This window comes from Diabrotica virgifera, chromosome 5 (assembly GCF_917563875.1).
Source record: "Diabrotica virgifera virgifera chromosome 5, PGI_DIABVI_V3a".
In the NCBI taxonomy this organism is placed as follows: domain Eukaryota; kingdom Metazoa; phylum Arthropoda; class Insecta; order Coleoptera; family Chrysomelidae; genus Diabrotica; species Diabrotica virgifera.
The window spans coordinates 225,738,367-225,751,805 of record NC_065447.1 but is presented as its reverse complement, the minus strand read 5'-3'; the positions used below and the strand labels follow the sequence as shown (position 1 = coordinate 225,751,805).

At 35.5% G+C, this 13,439-nt stretch overlaps 1 protein-coding gene across 2 annotated transcripts in view; it reads left to right on the top strand.

Moving 5' to 3' along the window:
- LOC126885294 (cilia- and flagella-associated protein 43) overlaps window positions 1-13,439 on the top strand; it is a 132,202-nt gene that overhangs the window by 56,348 nt on the left and 62,415 nt on the right. For both annotated transcript variants that reach the window (XM_050651807.1, XM_050651806.1), the window contains exons 9-11: window positions 5,879-6,248; window positions 9,000-9,307; window positions 12,834-13,033. In XM_050651807.1, the coding sequence (XP_050507764.1) occupies window positions 5,879-6,248; window positions 9,000-9,307; window positions 12,834-13,033 (878 nt within the window). The remainder of the gene's footprint in view (window positions 1-5,878; window positions 6,249-8,999; window positions 9,308-12,833; window positions 13,034-13,439) is intronic.

Sequence of the window (13,439 nt, the reverse complement as noted above, 5' to 3'; positions counted from 1 at the left end):
TACATAGGCCAAGGAAACTTCTAATTTCATGTTTATCTTTTGGTACTGGCCAATCTTTAATTGCATCAATCTTTTCAGGATCAGCTGTTACACCATTACTCGATACAATATGTCCTAAGTACTTAACTTCTCGTCGAAACATGTGACATTTCTTCGGACTTAACTTCAAGTTCGCTGCCCTCAATCGTTGAAAGACGTCTATTAGATTCTTGGCATGTTCATCAAAGGACCTTCCAACCACAATTACATCATCCAAGTAAACCAGGCATGTTTTCCATGTTAGACCTCTTAAAACGGCCTCCATTAATCTTTCAAATGTGGCAGGGGCATTACATAAACCAAACGGCATAGCCGTGAACTGCCAAAGCCCTGATCCTATCGAAAATGCGGTTTTCTCCCGATCGGCTGGCTCCATGTCTACTTGCCAATATCCACTTTTTAAATCGAGTGTGGAAAACCAACGAGAACCGGAGAGAGTATCCAATGTATCGTCTATTCTGGGCAAAGGATAACTATCTTTTTTTGTTACCGCATTGAGCTGGCGGTAGTCGATACAAAAACGCGTTGAACCATCTTTCTTCTTTACCAGAACTACTGGTGATGTCCATGGACTGTTCGATGGTTCAATTACTCCTTGTTTGTCCATATCCTTGATAATCTCTTCGGCCTCATCTCTTTTCGCAAATGGAAGTCGTCTAGGCCGTTGTCTGATTGGCTGAGCGTCTCCGGTATTTATTTTATGCGTTACTATGCTTGTTTTGCCCTTATCCTTCTTATCAATAGCAAAAACATCTTGATACTCTATCAGCATAGACCTTACTTTTTCCGTTCGTTCATAGTCAAGGTCTTGGCATCTTTCAATGATCATCTCGACAAGGTCTTTTGGATACTTTGACTTTGATGATTTCTCATTGGTATTCATAGAGCAAATTGAAGCCACGGGAACACACTGTCCGATCAAAGCTCCTCTACTTAACTTAATAGCAGTTTCCCTTAAATTCATAACTCTTACAGGGATGACATCTCGAACTTTTACCAAAGTTTTCGCCGTTAGGAACTCGACATTTTCTACATCTTCGACCATCCTTAAACTTCCCTCTCGGCAGTGTCCATCAAGCATGGTCATCAGAATTTTCTCACTATTACCGGGTATGGTTACGTCGCATGTAGTTAGTAAGCGGATGACATCTTCTTTGTCGTCGTGAAAGGGCAACTCTTCACCGTTGATCCTGAGAACTCCATTTTGAACATCCAATATTGCCCCCACTTTTCGTAGTACGTCCATCCCCAATATGAACTCGTCGGAGATCTCGGCAATTAATACTTGATGTTCAACTGTGGTCTGGCCAATGGATACTGACATATTAGCCTCGCCATATGTATTAATTAGCTCACCAGTTGCTGTTCTAAGCTTTACTGTTGCAGGTGATAATTTATTATGGTCTCGTACTACATCTGGACGTGCGATAGTTCTCGTTGCACCTGTATCCACCAAAAATGATCTACATCTATTATTGATACGACCTTCGATGTATGTTGTGGATTCCACCGGAGGACGTAAGGTTGACAGTTACTATGGGGGCTCTAGTTCTCGAGGTCGGCAGTTGCCCCTTGGTGTCGACCCGCTCTAGTTTTCCGACGGCTGTACGATCTTCTTACAATTACGTCGAATGTGGCCTACGTCTCCGCAATTCCAACATCTAGGCTCGCGTCTCTTTGGCATCTGATTACTCAATACTCTCCGTATCATTTCCTCCAGACGTTCATCGTTGTGTTCGTCACTTTCTTCAATGGTTCTTACTCTATGGCTTCGTGAAGTTTGACTAGCCGTTTCGTGTTCCAATGCAATAGCAAGTGCTTCATCTAAAACTTTCGGTCTTGCTAGTCGTAAAGCTTTCTGTAGTTCACTATCTTTCAGCCCATTGACAAAGGTATCTACCGCAATTTCTTCTAAAACGCTGTCTGGCACCTCCGGATAAGCCAACCGCACCACACGAGCCACATCTGCTTCAAATTCTTGCAGATTCTCACTTGCTCGTTGACTTCTATTTCTCAGTTGTGCTTTGTATACTTGTTGTAGATGGGCATCTCCATAGCGTTTTTCTAGACGAGTGAACAAGGTCTGGTAACATTTTTCTTGACCCTTAGGAATTGATCTTAATATATCTGCAGCATCACCTCGCAAAGCAGCAGTCAAGGAAACAGCCTTTTCTTGTTCGGTCCAATGGTTGGCGGTCGCAATAGCTTCGAATTGTCTAAGGTATATGGACCAAGAGGACTTCCCATCGAATGGTGGTAATTTAAATCTCATATGATGCGATGTTTCGTCTCTCGGTGTTTCATCCTTCACTACATGATCTAAAGCTACTGCATTAACTGATGGTTGTACTTTTGTATCAGTTATCATGCTCTCTAGTTGTTTGATCTTCTCTTCTAGCATTTCTTTATTGTCGTCTACACTTTTCTGTATCTTATCGAATGTTCTGGAAACTTCTTCAAATTTCTCGTCGGTCTGTCTACAAACGTCTTTTATTACTTGAGAAACACTTTCAAATTTCTCATCGCTTTTTCTAGAAGTTTCATCGATCTTTTGAGAAATGGTTTCGAATTTCTCATTGTTTTTTTTACTAACTTCTTCAAGTTTCTCGTCGCTTTTTCTAGAAGTTTCATCGATCTTTTGAGAAACACTTTCAAATTTCTCGTTGTTCTGTCTAGAAGTTTCATCGATCTTTTGAGAAACACTTTCAAATTTCTCGTTGCTTATCTTAGAAGTATCATCAATCGTTTCAGAAACAGTTTTTAATTTCGATAAGATTGCTTGTTCTGCTGACTGGAAGTGGAACGTTTCTGGATCATCTCCGTTCTTCGTTAGGATTTCCTCGAGTCGTGCTTGTAGGACTATCTTGAGCCCACTGCTGTCCAGATCCCGTTCCTCTAGCTGTTCACGGAGCTGTTTTACTGTAAGTTCTCGTAGCAACATCTTTGGTCGGCACACACGTACTTTCCAAAATGTCTTTTAAAAGTCTTTCCGAATACCGAACAATCAACGCACTTTAACTATTCCCGACGAATAAAGTCCAAAAGTCTTTTAAAGTCTTTCCGAATACCGAACAATTAACGCACTCCGGTTATTCCCGACGAATAAAGTTCAAAAGTCTTTTAAAGTCTCTCTGTAATTCACTTATTTATATCGCACTAAGTTTACCGAACACCGACACCAACTGTAGCGTGATTAGTGTAATTACTTCTAATTACAATAAAACTAGCGGTTCGTAATTTATATACGACTTTATTTATATAAGTTACAGACGAATTTATCTTATACACTAAACTTATTCACAAAATATGCCCGTATTTATACCCAGTTGTTATTCTGGAACAATCGACTCCCATCTCGAGCTATCGGCTTGTTCCGCCTACGTGACGTACCTTCCAGAATTCTCCGGCGAGGCCTAGCACATCCGATTACGTCATTCTCGAGGTGTTAACTGTTATACGGGGATCGGCCAAGATTTCTCTTCCGCTACAGTATGAATTAGATTTATATCTTGAAGATAAATACGCGTACCAATTTTTGTTTTTTTAAATAGAAGCGTTCTGGAGGTATTTAAGAAAAACTAATTACAAGACGCCATCTTCAAAGAGCTCTAGCTCCCTTAAGAAGCATTTTCGGACTAAGTGAATTGGGTTAAATTATCTTAAATTTACCTGAGGAATCTCCTGTCTTCGTTTGTCGGTAGAGTTTCTGGACACCCTGTATAGGTATACTTACTGTGTCAAAACTGAAACAACATAATAAATAATTTATTAACAAATTATTCAGCATAATATCTTAATTTAACGTAACGCTGTCCATTAAATCAAAAAGAATCGTGAACAACTCATAATAATTAGTTCATTAACAGAAAATAAACACCAAAAGTCTTATTTTACCACTCAAAGCATGTAAACAATAAATGAAGTTTGGAGTCATGTCAAAGTCAATATACACCATTAACATTATAAGCATTAACTCTTTAAGCTCCTTCCATTTTTGTGACCTCAGACTTGGGCTGTCTGAAATGAAAACGTGTTTTTAAACGTATTTTAACGTCATTAATCACGTATTTAAAATCACCTACAAAAGACGTTTATACGACGTAATGTTCAAACACTTGTATATATTCAACCAAAAACTGACGTTTCCTCGACGTTATTGACGTCACTTGGTTGCCTGGGTAGTCTCTCAAGTGTAGGTATTTCTTATCATCAATGTAAATTCTAAACAAACAGAAATGAGAGGGCAAATAAAAGATGATATTAATTAATCATATTTATTATAGGTAGATATATTAAAAATGAAATATGTACTCGTAATATGAAATTCTAATATTAATAAAAAAAATTAAATCCTGTCTAAAGCTGTACAAAATGTGAAAATCATACTTATGATAAAATAATATATGGTTTGCTTCCTGTAGTTAAGTGGATTTTAGCCTTCATGCAGTTTAAAAAAAATAACTTCTTGCTGTAGTTGTAGTGTGGTTGTACTTGGACGTAGACATTAGTATGAATTGTTTAGTTGCATGTTGTTCTCCCTAGTAGCGGCCATGTTATGTCCCTTTTGTGTACACCACGTGGTTCCGGATGGTCCACCCAAAGAGGGGGAAAAAGAAAAGTTGCCAATATGAAATGGCAATGTTTCAATATTAAATATGACCAAAAAATAAATAAAAGGAGAAACCTTGTGTTAGCGACAATATAAATTTTGAATATTTCGTTGCCATAAAATTACAGAAAACTAAATTTTTTTAGATAGAAAAGAGCAAATGTCAAGGATTAAATGAATATTATTATTATTAAAAGAAATTAGTTAAATTAAATAAAGATCCTCCATACATATACGATTAATATTATTGAAAGGAAACATGGCTTGGTGGTTATGTATAAAAACAAATCAAAAATAGGAAATTATAAAAAGACAAAAATACTAGATCCTTTGTAAAAGGATCTAGTCTAAAATACTATATTTAAAAGTCCCTAAATAAGGGTTACATTACATCACAGAACGTTTTAGGATTAAAAATCCATCATGAGTTAAAAAAGCAAATAATGTGCATGCCTGAGCCACCAAAATGTTTTGGGTAAAAACCCTTTAAATGTTGAAAAATACTATAAATTACTACATATTGTTAATAAAATTTTGTGATGTTGCAAATATTCTTGGAAATTACCCAGGGCAACACAGGACTTTTCCCACGTGGTTGAAATGTACGGAGGATTGAAACCTCGCATATTGTTTCACCTCAATACAGATTATGTTGTTATTTTTTCTAGTATTTGTTATCTCATTCTTGCCTAATGTTTCACTTGCCTTAATCGCAAATGTTATTTTGTCGTATATTGTATTGGTGCTATTGGTTAATTTGGTGCAAGTTCTTGATCCAGTCTGTTTTGGTGTAGGGACCTGGTGCTGTCATCATATACCCCAGTTAGTTTAAATTTGAACTCTTTGATTATTTCTTCTTTTTCCTCTTTCGATGTTTTATTTATTCCATGTTTGAAGGAGATTTGGGATCGAGATATTAGTAGATAATGGTCAGATCCGCATTCTACACCTTTGTATAGGCCTTGTGTCTTAGATTTTCCATTCTGATTATTGTTTTATTATAATATAGTCTATAATCGATCGTAGTTGTCTTGAATCTTGATGCCAAGTGAACTTGTGTATGTCCTTGTGGGGATAGAAGCCGTTTTTTTTTAGGTTAAGGATAGTTGGTTGCCTGGTTATTTTGAATACATAATTTTCCACCGAATTATCGAGAATAGTGTTAGCAAATGTGTTCAAATGTCGAGACGTAGGTTTTGTGCCCATTTCATATTCCACGATTTGTTTTAGGAAAGCACAGCTAAAGTGATAAGAGAAATCAAAACGGGACATCAGTTGCGATCTTACCAGTTTAGACATATGGATAATTTCACCATAACATGGGGCTTCGATGGTTTTATATTGGTACGGGATGCAAAATTTGAGAAACAGATAGCTGTCGTTGTTGCCCATCACAGATACCAAGGAGGAGTTAAAAAAGCCTACGTCGATGCTCTGGGAAGGTATGTGGTGAGTTTGGGAGTGGATAAAATATTGTGCTGTACCAAAATCAATAATTTTAAAGTAGATGAGGCATTGAGGTATGACCAAGAATCCTTATTGTCGTCGAGTAAGTTTGCATCGATGTTTAGAAGACCCACTTTAGGTTTTAAACCGGAAGGTAAGATAAATATATAATAATTATTTAATAATATTGATCTGAAACTCAACTAGATCTAGATAACACTCATCATTCGATTTGGCACAGAACTTTTTGGATGCCCCTTTGGTGAAAAGTGGTGTACTGTTAATACTCCACTCTCAATAAAGACGAGGTCCATGTGTGCCTCAAAAAAATCCCTGCTCAAATCATTACTGAGGATACACCAAAAGCAACCCGGTGTGACCCAGTGTAGGCAGCATAGCATAACGTTCTCCGACCCTTCTGTAGACCTTATTTTGACTAACTTTACCAAAAATGGATCTTCTACACTCATTTGTAAACAATACTTATCTAGAATCATCTATTGTCCAATTGGCGTGTTCACGGGCAAAAGCAAGGCTGCGTCTTTTGAGATCAGCAATAAGTAATGGCCCCGTTGCTGGATTGCAAGCTGTCAAACTCTGTTCTTTTAACCTTTGTCTAACAGTAGAAATGCCGATTAGTGGTCCTTGGGCTTGCTAAATACGGTTTTGACAATGGAACAATCTGAACCTAATTTCGATATTTTTCTGTCGTTATTAAGAAAACTTCACTGTAAGGAAGCCAGTGTAACACTAAGATATCTCAGAAACTCTTTAGGAACACTACAATAATTTACACAGTTCTCAAAATAATCCATTTCGCGAAGCTTAGTTGATTCGTATATGAGTTCTAGAATTTAAGGTTTAATACGTTTTGCGAATTTGTTTATTTTCTTTACAGGCTCAGTCTAGCTTCTAAGTAGACATGATCATTCATTTAATTTAATTTAATTAACAAAAAAGCGAATACATAGTTCGCGAAATGCACGACAGATCGAAAAACTAAAAAATATGTGCTCAATATTTTCAAAAATCTATCGAATGATACCAAACACGACTAACCACGGAGAGGGGTGGGGCGTAAATTTAAAATTTTAAATACGAATCCCGCGAAATTTGGAAGAAATGAACATCACATCGAAAATCTACAAAATACACTTATTCAGTATTTTTGAAAAATCTATCGAATAGCATCAAACGCAACCCACCACGAAGGAGGGGTGGGGGTTACTTTAAAATATTCAATCGGAGTCCCCATTTGTTATTGCAGATTTGGATTTCTTACGCAATAATAAGTAACTTTTATTTGAGACATTTTTCGAATTATGGATAGATTGAGCTATAATCGGAAAAAACGATTGATGGAAATGAAAAATTAATTTAAAAAATGGAAAACTTACCTCTTTTTGGTTTTAGGATCTACTCTTCACAACCCAATAGGTCCCCATAACGCTCGAGTGACTGCACATTTAGCATACTTTCTTCCCCTACTATAAAAAACATAAAACTAGATTTTGTGAGTGGCGCTTTTTCTCTGAAGCGCAGTTTATACATGTAATGTATTGGCCATATGTAATTATAAGCCCCACTCGCGACGCTCATGTGTAGTTATTAGATTCTATTTTAGTTAATTATACAGGTAAATAATCACCCAGTCGAGTTTAGTATGTAGACGAATAATAAATGTTACTTTTGGGCTTACTAGTGTTTTTGTACGAGATATTACAATACATATACATATAGGGTGTCCCAAAAGTAGCGGAACGGTCGAATATTTCTCGAAATAAACATGGTATCGAAAAACTGAAAAATACATGTTCAATAATTTTCAAAAATCTATCGAATGACAAAAACACGACCCCCTACTCTACCCCCTAGAGGTGGGGCGGGGGTTGAAATCTTAAATGGAGACCCCAAGTTTTTATTTCAGATTTTAATTCCTTACTTAAAAGTAAGTAACTTTTATTCGAGACATTTTTTGAACTATGGATAGATGGCGCTATAATCGAAAAAAATCATTTATCTTGATGTCCTAGGTAAATAATAGAAACGGCCTAATATCTCGAGAAATACACTTTCAAAGGAAAAACAATAAAATACATATTTAATATTTTTCAAAAACCTATCGAATGGTACCAAACACAACCCCCCACTCCACAACCTGGAGGTGAGGTGGGGGTAACTCTAAAATATTAAATAGCAACCCCCATTTTTTATTGCAGATTTGGATTCGTCATGAAAATTAAACAACAGTTGTTCAAAATAATTTTTAGAATTGTTGATAGATGGCGCTAATAAATAGTCTTTTTCCAATTATAGCGCCATCTATCAACAATTCTAAAAAATGTTTTAAATAAATGTTGCTCAATTTTTCATGATTAATTCAAATCTGCAATAAAAAATATAGGTTGCCATTTAACATTTTAAAGTTAACTACCCCCCACCTGTAGGAGTGGGGTAGAGGGTCATATTTGGTGTTATTTGATAGGTTTTTGAAAAATACTAAAAACATTTTTTTTGGTTTTTCATTTGAAAGTGTATTTCTCGAGATATTAGAACGTTTTTATAATTTACCTATGGTATTACAATAAATGGTTTTTTCCGATTATAGCGCCATCTATCCACAATTCGAAAAAATGACTCAAATAAAAGTTGCTTACTTTTACATAAGGAATCAAAATCTGCAATGAAAAGGTTTCTACTTAAGATTTTAAAGTTACCCTCGCCCCACCTCCAGGGGGTGGAGTGGGGGATTGCGTTTGGTGTCATTGGATAGATTTTTAAAAATTATTGAAAACGTGTTTTTCAGTTTTTCGCTCCGATGTTTAGTTCGCGAAATATTCGACCGTTCCGCTACTTTTGGGACACGCTGTATATAATTTTCCAATAATATTTGTATATGTTTTAGGTGCCTATCTAAACAAAACATGGTTAGAGGTATATGAAATAGAAAGAGTTCTGAAGGAGGAGGCTTTCTGTAAAGCAGAAAAAAACGAAATCTTGGAGGAATTCTACAGTATTCAATCAACATTAAAATCATTAGTTACTAGTAATTTAAGAGCAGCCGATATTGAAAAAATCGACCTATTGGAATTTTATTTAGACACGAATACATACAATCAGAGGAAGGCGAAAAATAGAGAAGAATGCAGAAAGACAGAAACATATTTGAAAGCCTTAATCGAAGCACAGAATATAGTTTCTCAATATGTAACGGTGTGTATAGAATTATTTCATTAAATTATGTGGTGAATAAATAGTAGCTGCTCTCTATTGTTTATAATCTGTTTGTTTCTTTTTACAACCTTAGTAGTATATCTTATTGAACCAGCAAAATAAAAACGCCAGCGTATTTGTATCTTCTTCATGTACCATGTCCTTTCAGAACGTTGTTTACCATCATAGCTATCTTAATTTTATTCACTGTAACCCTAAATAGTAATATTGTATTAACACAATACCAATCTCGCAAGTTCTTCAACCATGAAGTTCTTTTTCATCTTGGACTGCGTTTGCCTGCTGTTTTCCCTTGCATAATATTTTGTAGCAACCTATATTCGGGAGCTCTATGTACATGTCCTAAATACTCCCACTTTATCTTTTTGATGCTTTTTATAATCTTAGTAGTCTTGTTGAGACGTTCTAGTATTGTGGAGTTTCGAATCTTCTCCACCCAAGAAACTTTTAAAATTCTTCTATAGCACCACATTTCGAAAACCTCATGGCGATTTAGATCGATTTTATTTACAGTCCAAGATTCGACACCATAAAGTAAGACCGAGAACACGTAGGAGCGAAGTAGGCGGGTGTTCAGTGCCAATTTTAGATCTCTGTTACACAATACCTTGGATATCCTTCTAAAAGCGACTCTGGTACTCTGGTCTGCTCTATCCTAGATCTAATTTCGCCATGACTATCTGCATTACAATTTAACTGATATCCAAGGTAAACAATTTGATCAACTTGCTCAAGTTTGGTATTATTTATATATATAGAGGGTTTTATATTCTGTTATTTACTTATTACGAGTATTTTTGTTTTCCGTATGTTCAGATCCAGACTTGCTTCTTTACAACTTTCAACGACACTATCAAGTAATGTTTGTAGATCTTCTTGAGTATAAGCTAGGAGTACTGTGTCGTCCGCATATCGCAAATTATTCATGACTTCACCGTTCACAATTGTTCCTTCTGTTTTTCAGAAACATCATCTCTGAAAATTATTTCGCAGTAAACGTTGAAAAGCAGAGACGACAAGAGACATCCCTGCTGTACTCCTCTGTGTCCTCCTCTCCCCTATAATGTGTCTTTCTATCGTATCAAATGCTGCTCTTACGTTTATGAATGCTAATACCAGTTTACTCACCGCGTTTTTGCTTCTTTTCATTAGGTTCCTAATGATATAATATGTATGTTGTCAGTTTTTTGTCTTCCTGGTCTAAATACGGCTTGTTCGTCTCCCAATTTAATTTCTACTTCTTGTCTTGATCTCTTCTCTATTTTTTAGTATATATTTTAAAACATACCGATGACAGACATAGCTCTATAGTTATCGCAGTTTACATGTTCTCCTTTTTTGTATATTGGTACGATGATGTTGTTCTGCCAGTTTATTGGGATTGTTTGTTTCTCCCACGCAGCTTTATTATGATCTACTTTGATTAATTAATCAATTAATTATCTCATTAATCAAACAAAACAAACATAAATACATTGCAAATCTCAGGGATAAATTATGCTATCAATACTTACTTTGGTGGCTTCAAAATATTTCTCAGTGGCTTCCTAATAGGGATAGATAAAAGAGAATAAAATAATACTATGAATTTCAATTAGAAATTATAAAAGTCGTTTATTTTATCTAACGGAAATATATGTTTAATATTGCAAATTTTATTTATTCTTCTATCCTTATTTTATCAAACAATTATGAAAATAGGAATCTTATTTCTTTTTGTCTATAAATTTGTTTTTTTTTTTAATAATTAACTACGAATCTCTCTACCTCTGCTATACAGGATGTTCTACCTGTTCAAATTTTTTTGATATAAAAAAAATTTATTTTATCAATATTATTGTATAAAAAAATCCAACTATAATGATTTATAAGTAACAAAATTGATTGAGGTTTGATGATTTTATAATAGTGAAATGTGTAGTTCAATATGCACTGTGGTATCTAATACGCAAATACGCAAAACCATACATTCATGTCTCAACAAAAAATAAAACTGACCTTTGCTGATGATTCGACAATGTCTTCACACAAAACACGTTTCCTTCTTTGCTGGTGTTGCGATTCAAAGAAACTCGTCCACGTTTTCCAATAATGTCCCTGCTCCTCTGCAAACTCGTTCTCCCTTTTCTCACTATGCCTCGTACAGTACTCGTTCCGGCTTTCTCCTGATGCAGTATTCCAACTTTTTGAAACAGTTAAAACAAACACTGGGTACTTTAGACCCAATGAGTTATATCATCTCTCGACTTGGCCTCGTTATTACTCGTTCCACGATATTATGCTTGTCACTTTTCCAAAAACCAACCGGCGTTTTACTTTTCTTTGTACACTACCCTCAAACTGGACTCTTCCTTTCGATCCAACAAAACAGACTGACCTTCTCTCCTCATTCATTCTCATCCTTCCAAATCGTTCCCCTCCAGAATTAATTTTCCAACCAATCAAAATAACTTTCAATCATGACGTATTTACCAAAAAACTCTTTCCTTTTTCTAAACATGTCTTTATGGATTTTCAAGAAAAAATATTATTCCGACTATTTTAATTCTATTTCCTACACTAATCATATTTTTATCTATGTTTAAGAATCTTAATACACAGGTATATTTTAACTATCTATTATGTACCGTACGGCTAATGAATTACCTACCCGCATATCTTGAAAAACTTAATGACCTATTCTTTTGTTTAGTAAAATATAATGTCCGTGGTTTTGATAAACAGTTCAAAGAACACTTTCTTAAAACCAGCACCCTAGTAAACACTTCTGCGAAAACACTTTCTTAAAACTAGCTATAACTATTTTTACAAAATTTGTCTTATACAGGGTGTTCAAAATTTATATGCTCGTGGTTGAGAAATATGAAAATTTTTATTTTAATTTGAATTTTAAATATAAATATAGTCTTTTATTTCTCATGTCAGATAGGAATATAACAATACATATTTTCCATAGCCAGTTTATTCCGTCTTCTCCCATGTATTTTACCATTTCTGGTTCAATTTCATCATCTCCACCTGCCTTGCCAATTTTTATGTTTGATAATCCTATTATTTCTTTTCTACTTATTTGGTCTATGTCTGTGTTTTCTTCGCCTTAATTTATTAGGTACGTTCTCTTCCTTTATCATTTCGGTATCAAAGTTCTCATAATATTCTTTCCATACTAGCTATTTGTTCTGGGTTTATTTGAATTCGCATTGCTTTATCATCTCTTACTGCGAATTGGGAGTAACAAGTTCTTTTAAAATCTGCAAAATATAGTGCCCCATTTAAATTAAATAGGTTGAGAGTATTTTCGGTGAAACCGGAAGTAGACTAGTGACAAAAATATGGCGACATAATGTCTTGTGTCATTATATTTGCTGCAAAGTTTTATAAATGGCGTCTTTTTCGTTTCAAATATATTTAGTTGGTTCCATACTTTAGCCCAACCTTGTATTTTGTAATAACTTTGCTTATCAGTTTGACAATTTTTGTAGTAATAATAATTTTTACTGTTTAGAAAACATATTGGGATCCTATGGGAGTGCGAGGGAAAGTAGTTCGAGGAATTTTCCAGAAAACCATAGCAACTATCTACACTTTACTTCCAAGAAACGAAGCATCTATCAGGCGCTTAGCGTGGGTAGAAGAACAACGAAAAATCGAAGAATTTCTGTCTGTCAATTGCATTTTCGAACCTTGGTTAAAAATACCTCCAGAGTAAGTACACATAAGAACCTTTATCCCAGAAACAGACGAACCACTCTGCAGCGCTACTCTGTGGCGCCACAATGTAGCTTTCGATGATTAGCCGTAAATTCTTATGTAAATTAAACGTGCCATTCCACAGGAGCGTCAGTGGCCAGCCCACTGTCGCCGATCCTCGCTGCTAGTGACATCCACTACAAAATCGTTAGCGCTACAAAATCGACTGTCTAAGCCACTTTGTGGCGCCACAGAGTAGCGCTGTAGAGTGGCTCGTCTGTTTCCGGGCTAATAACGAAAGCCCAAAATAGAGATGAATTAGCAGAAGTAATCGCCAACCTCCACAAGAGACGGTACCTAAAGAAGAAGAAGAAATATGATCCAGTTTCATTTTTGGTCCCACTTATCACGTTCTTGGCAG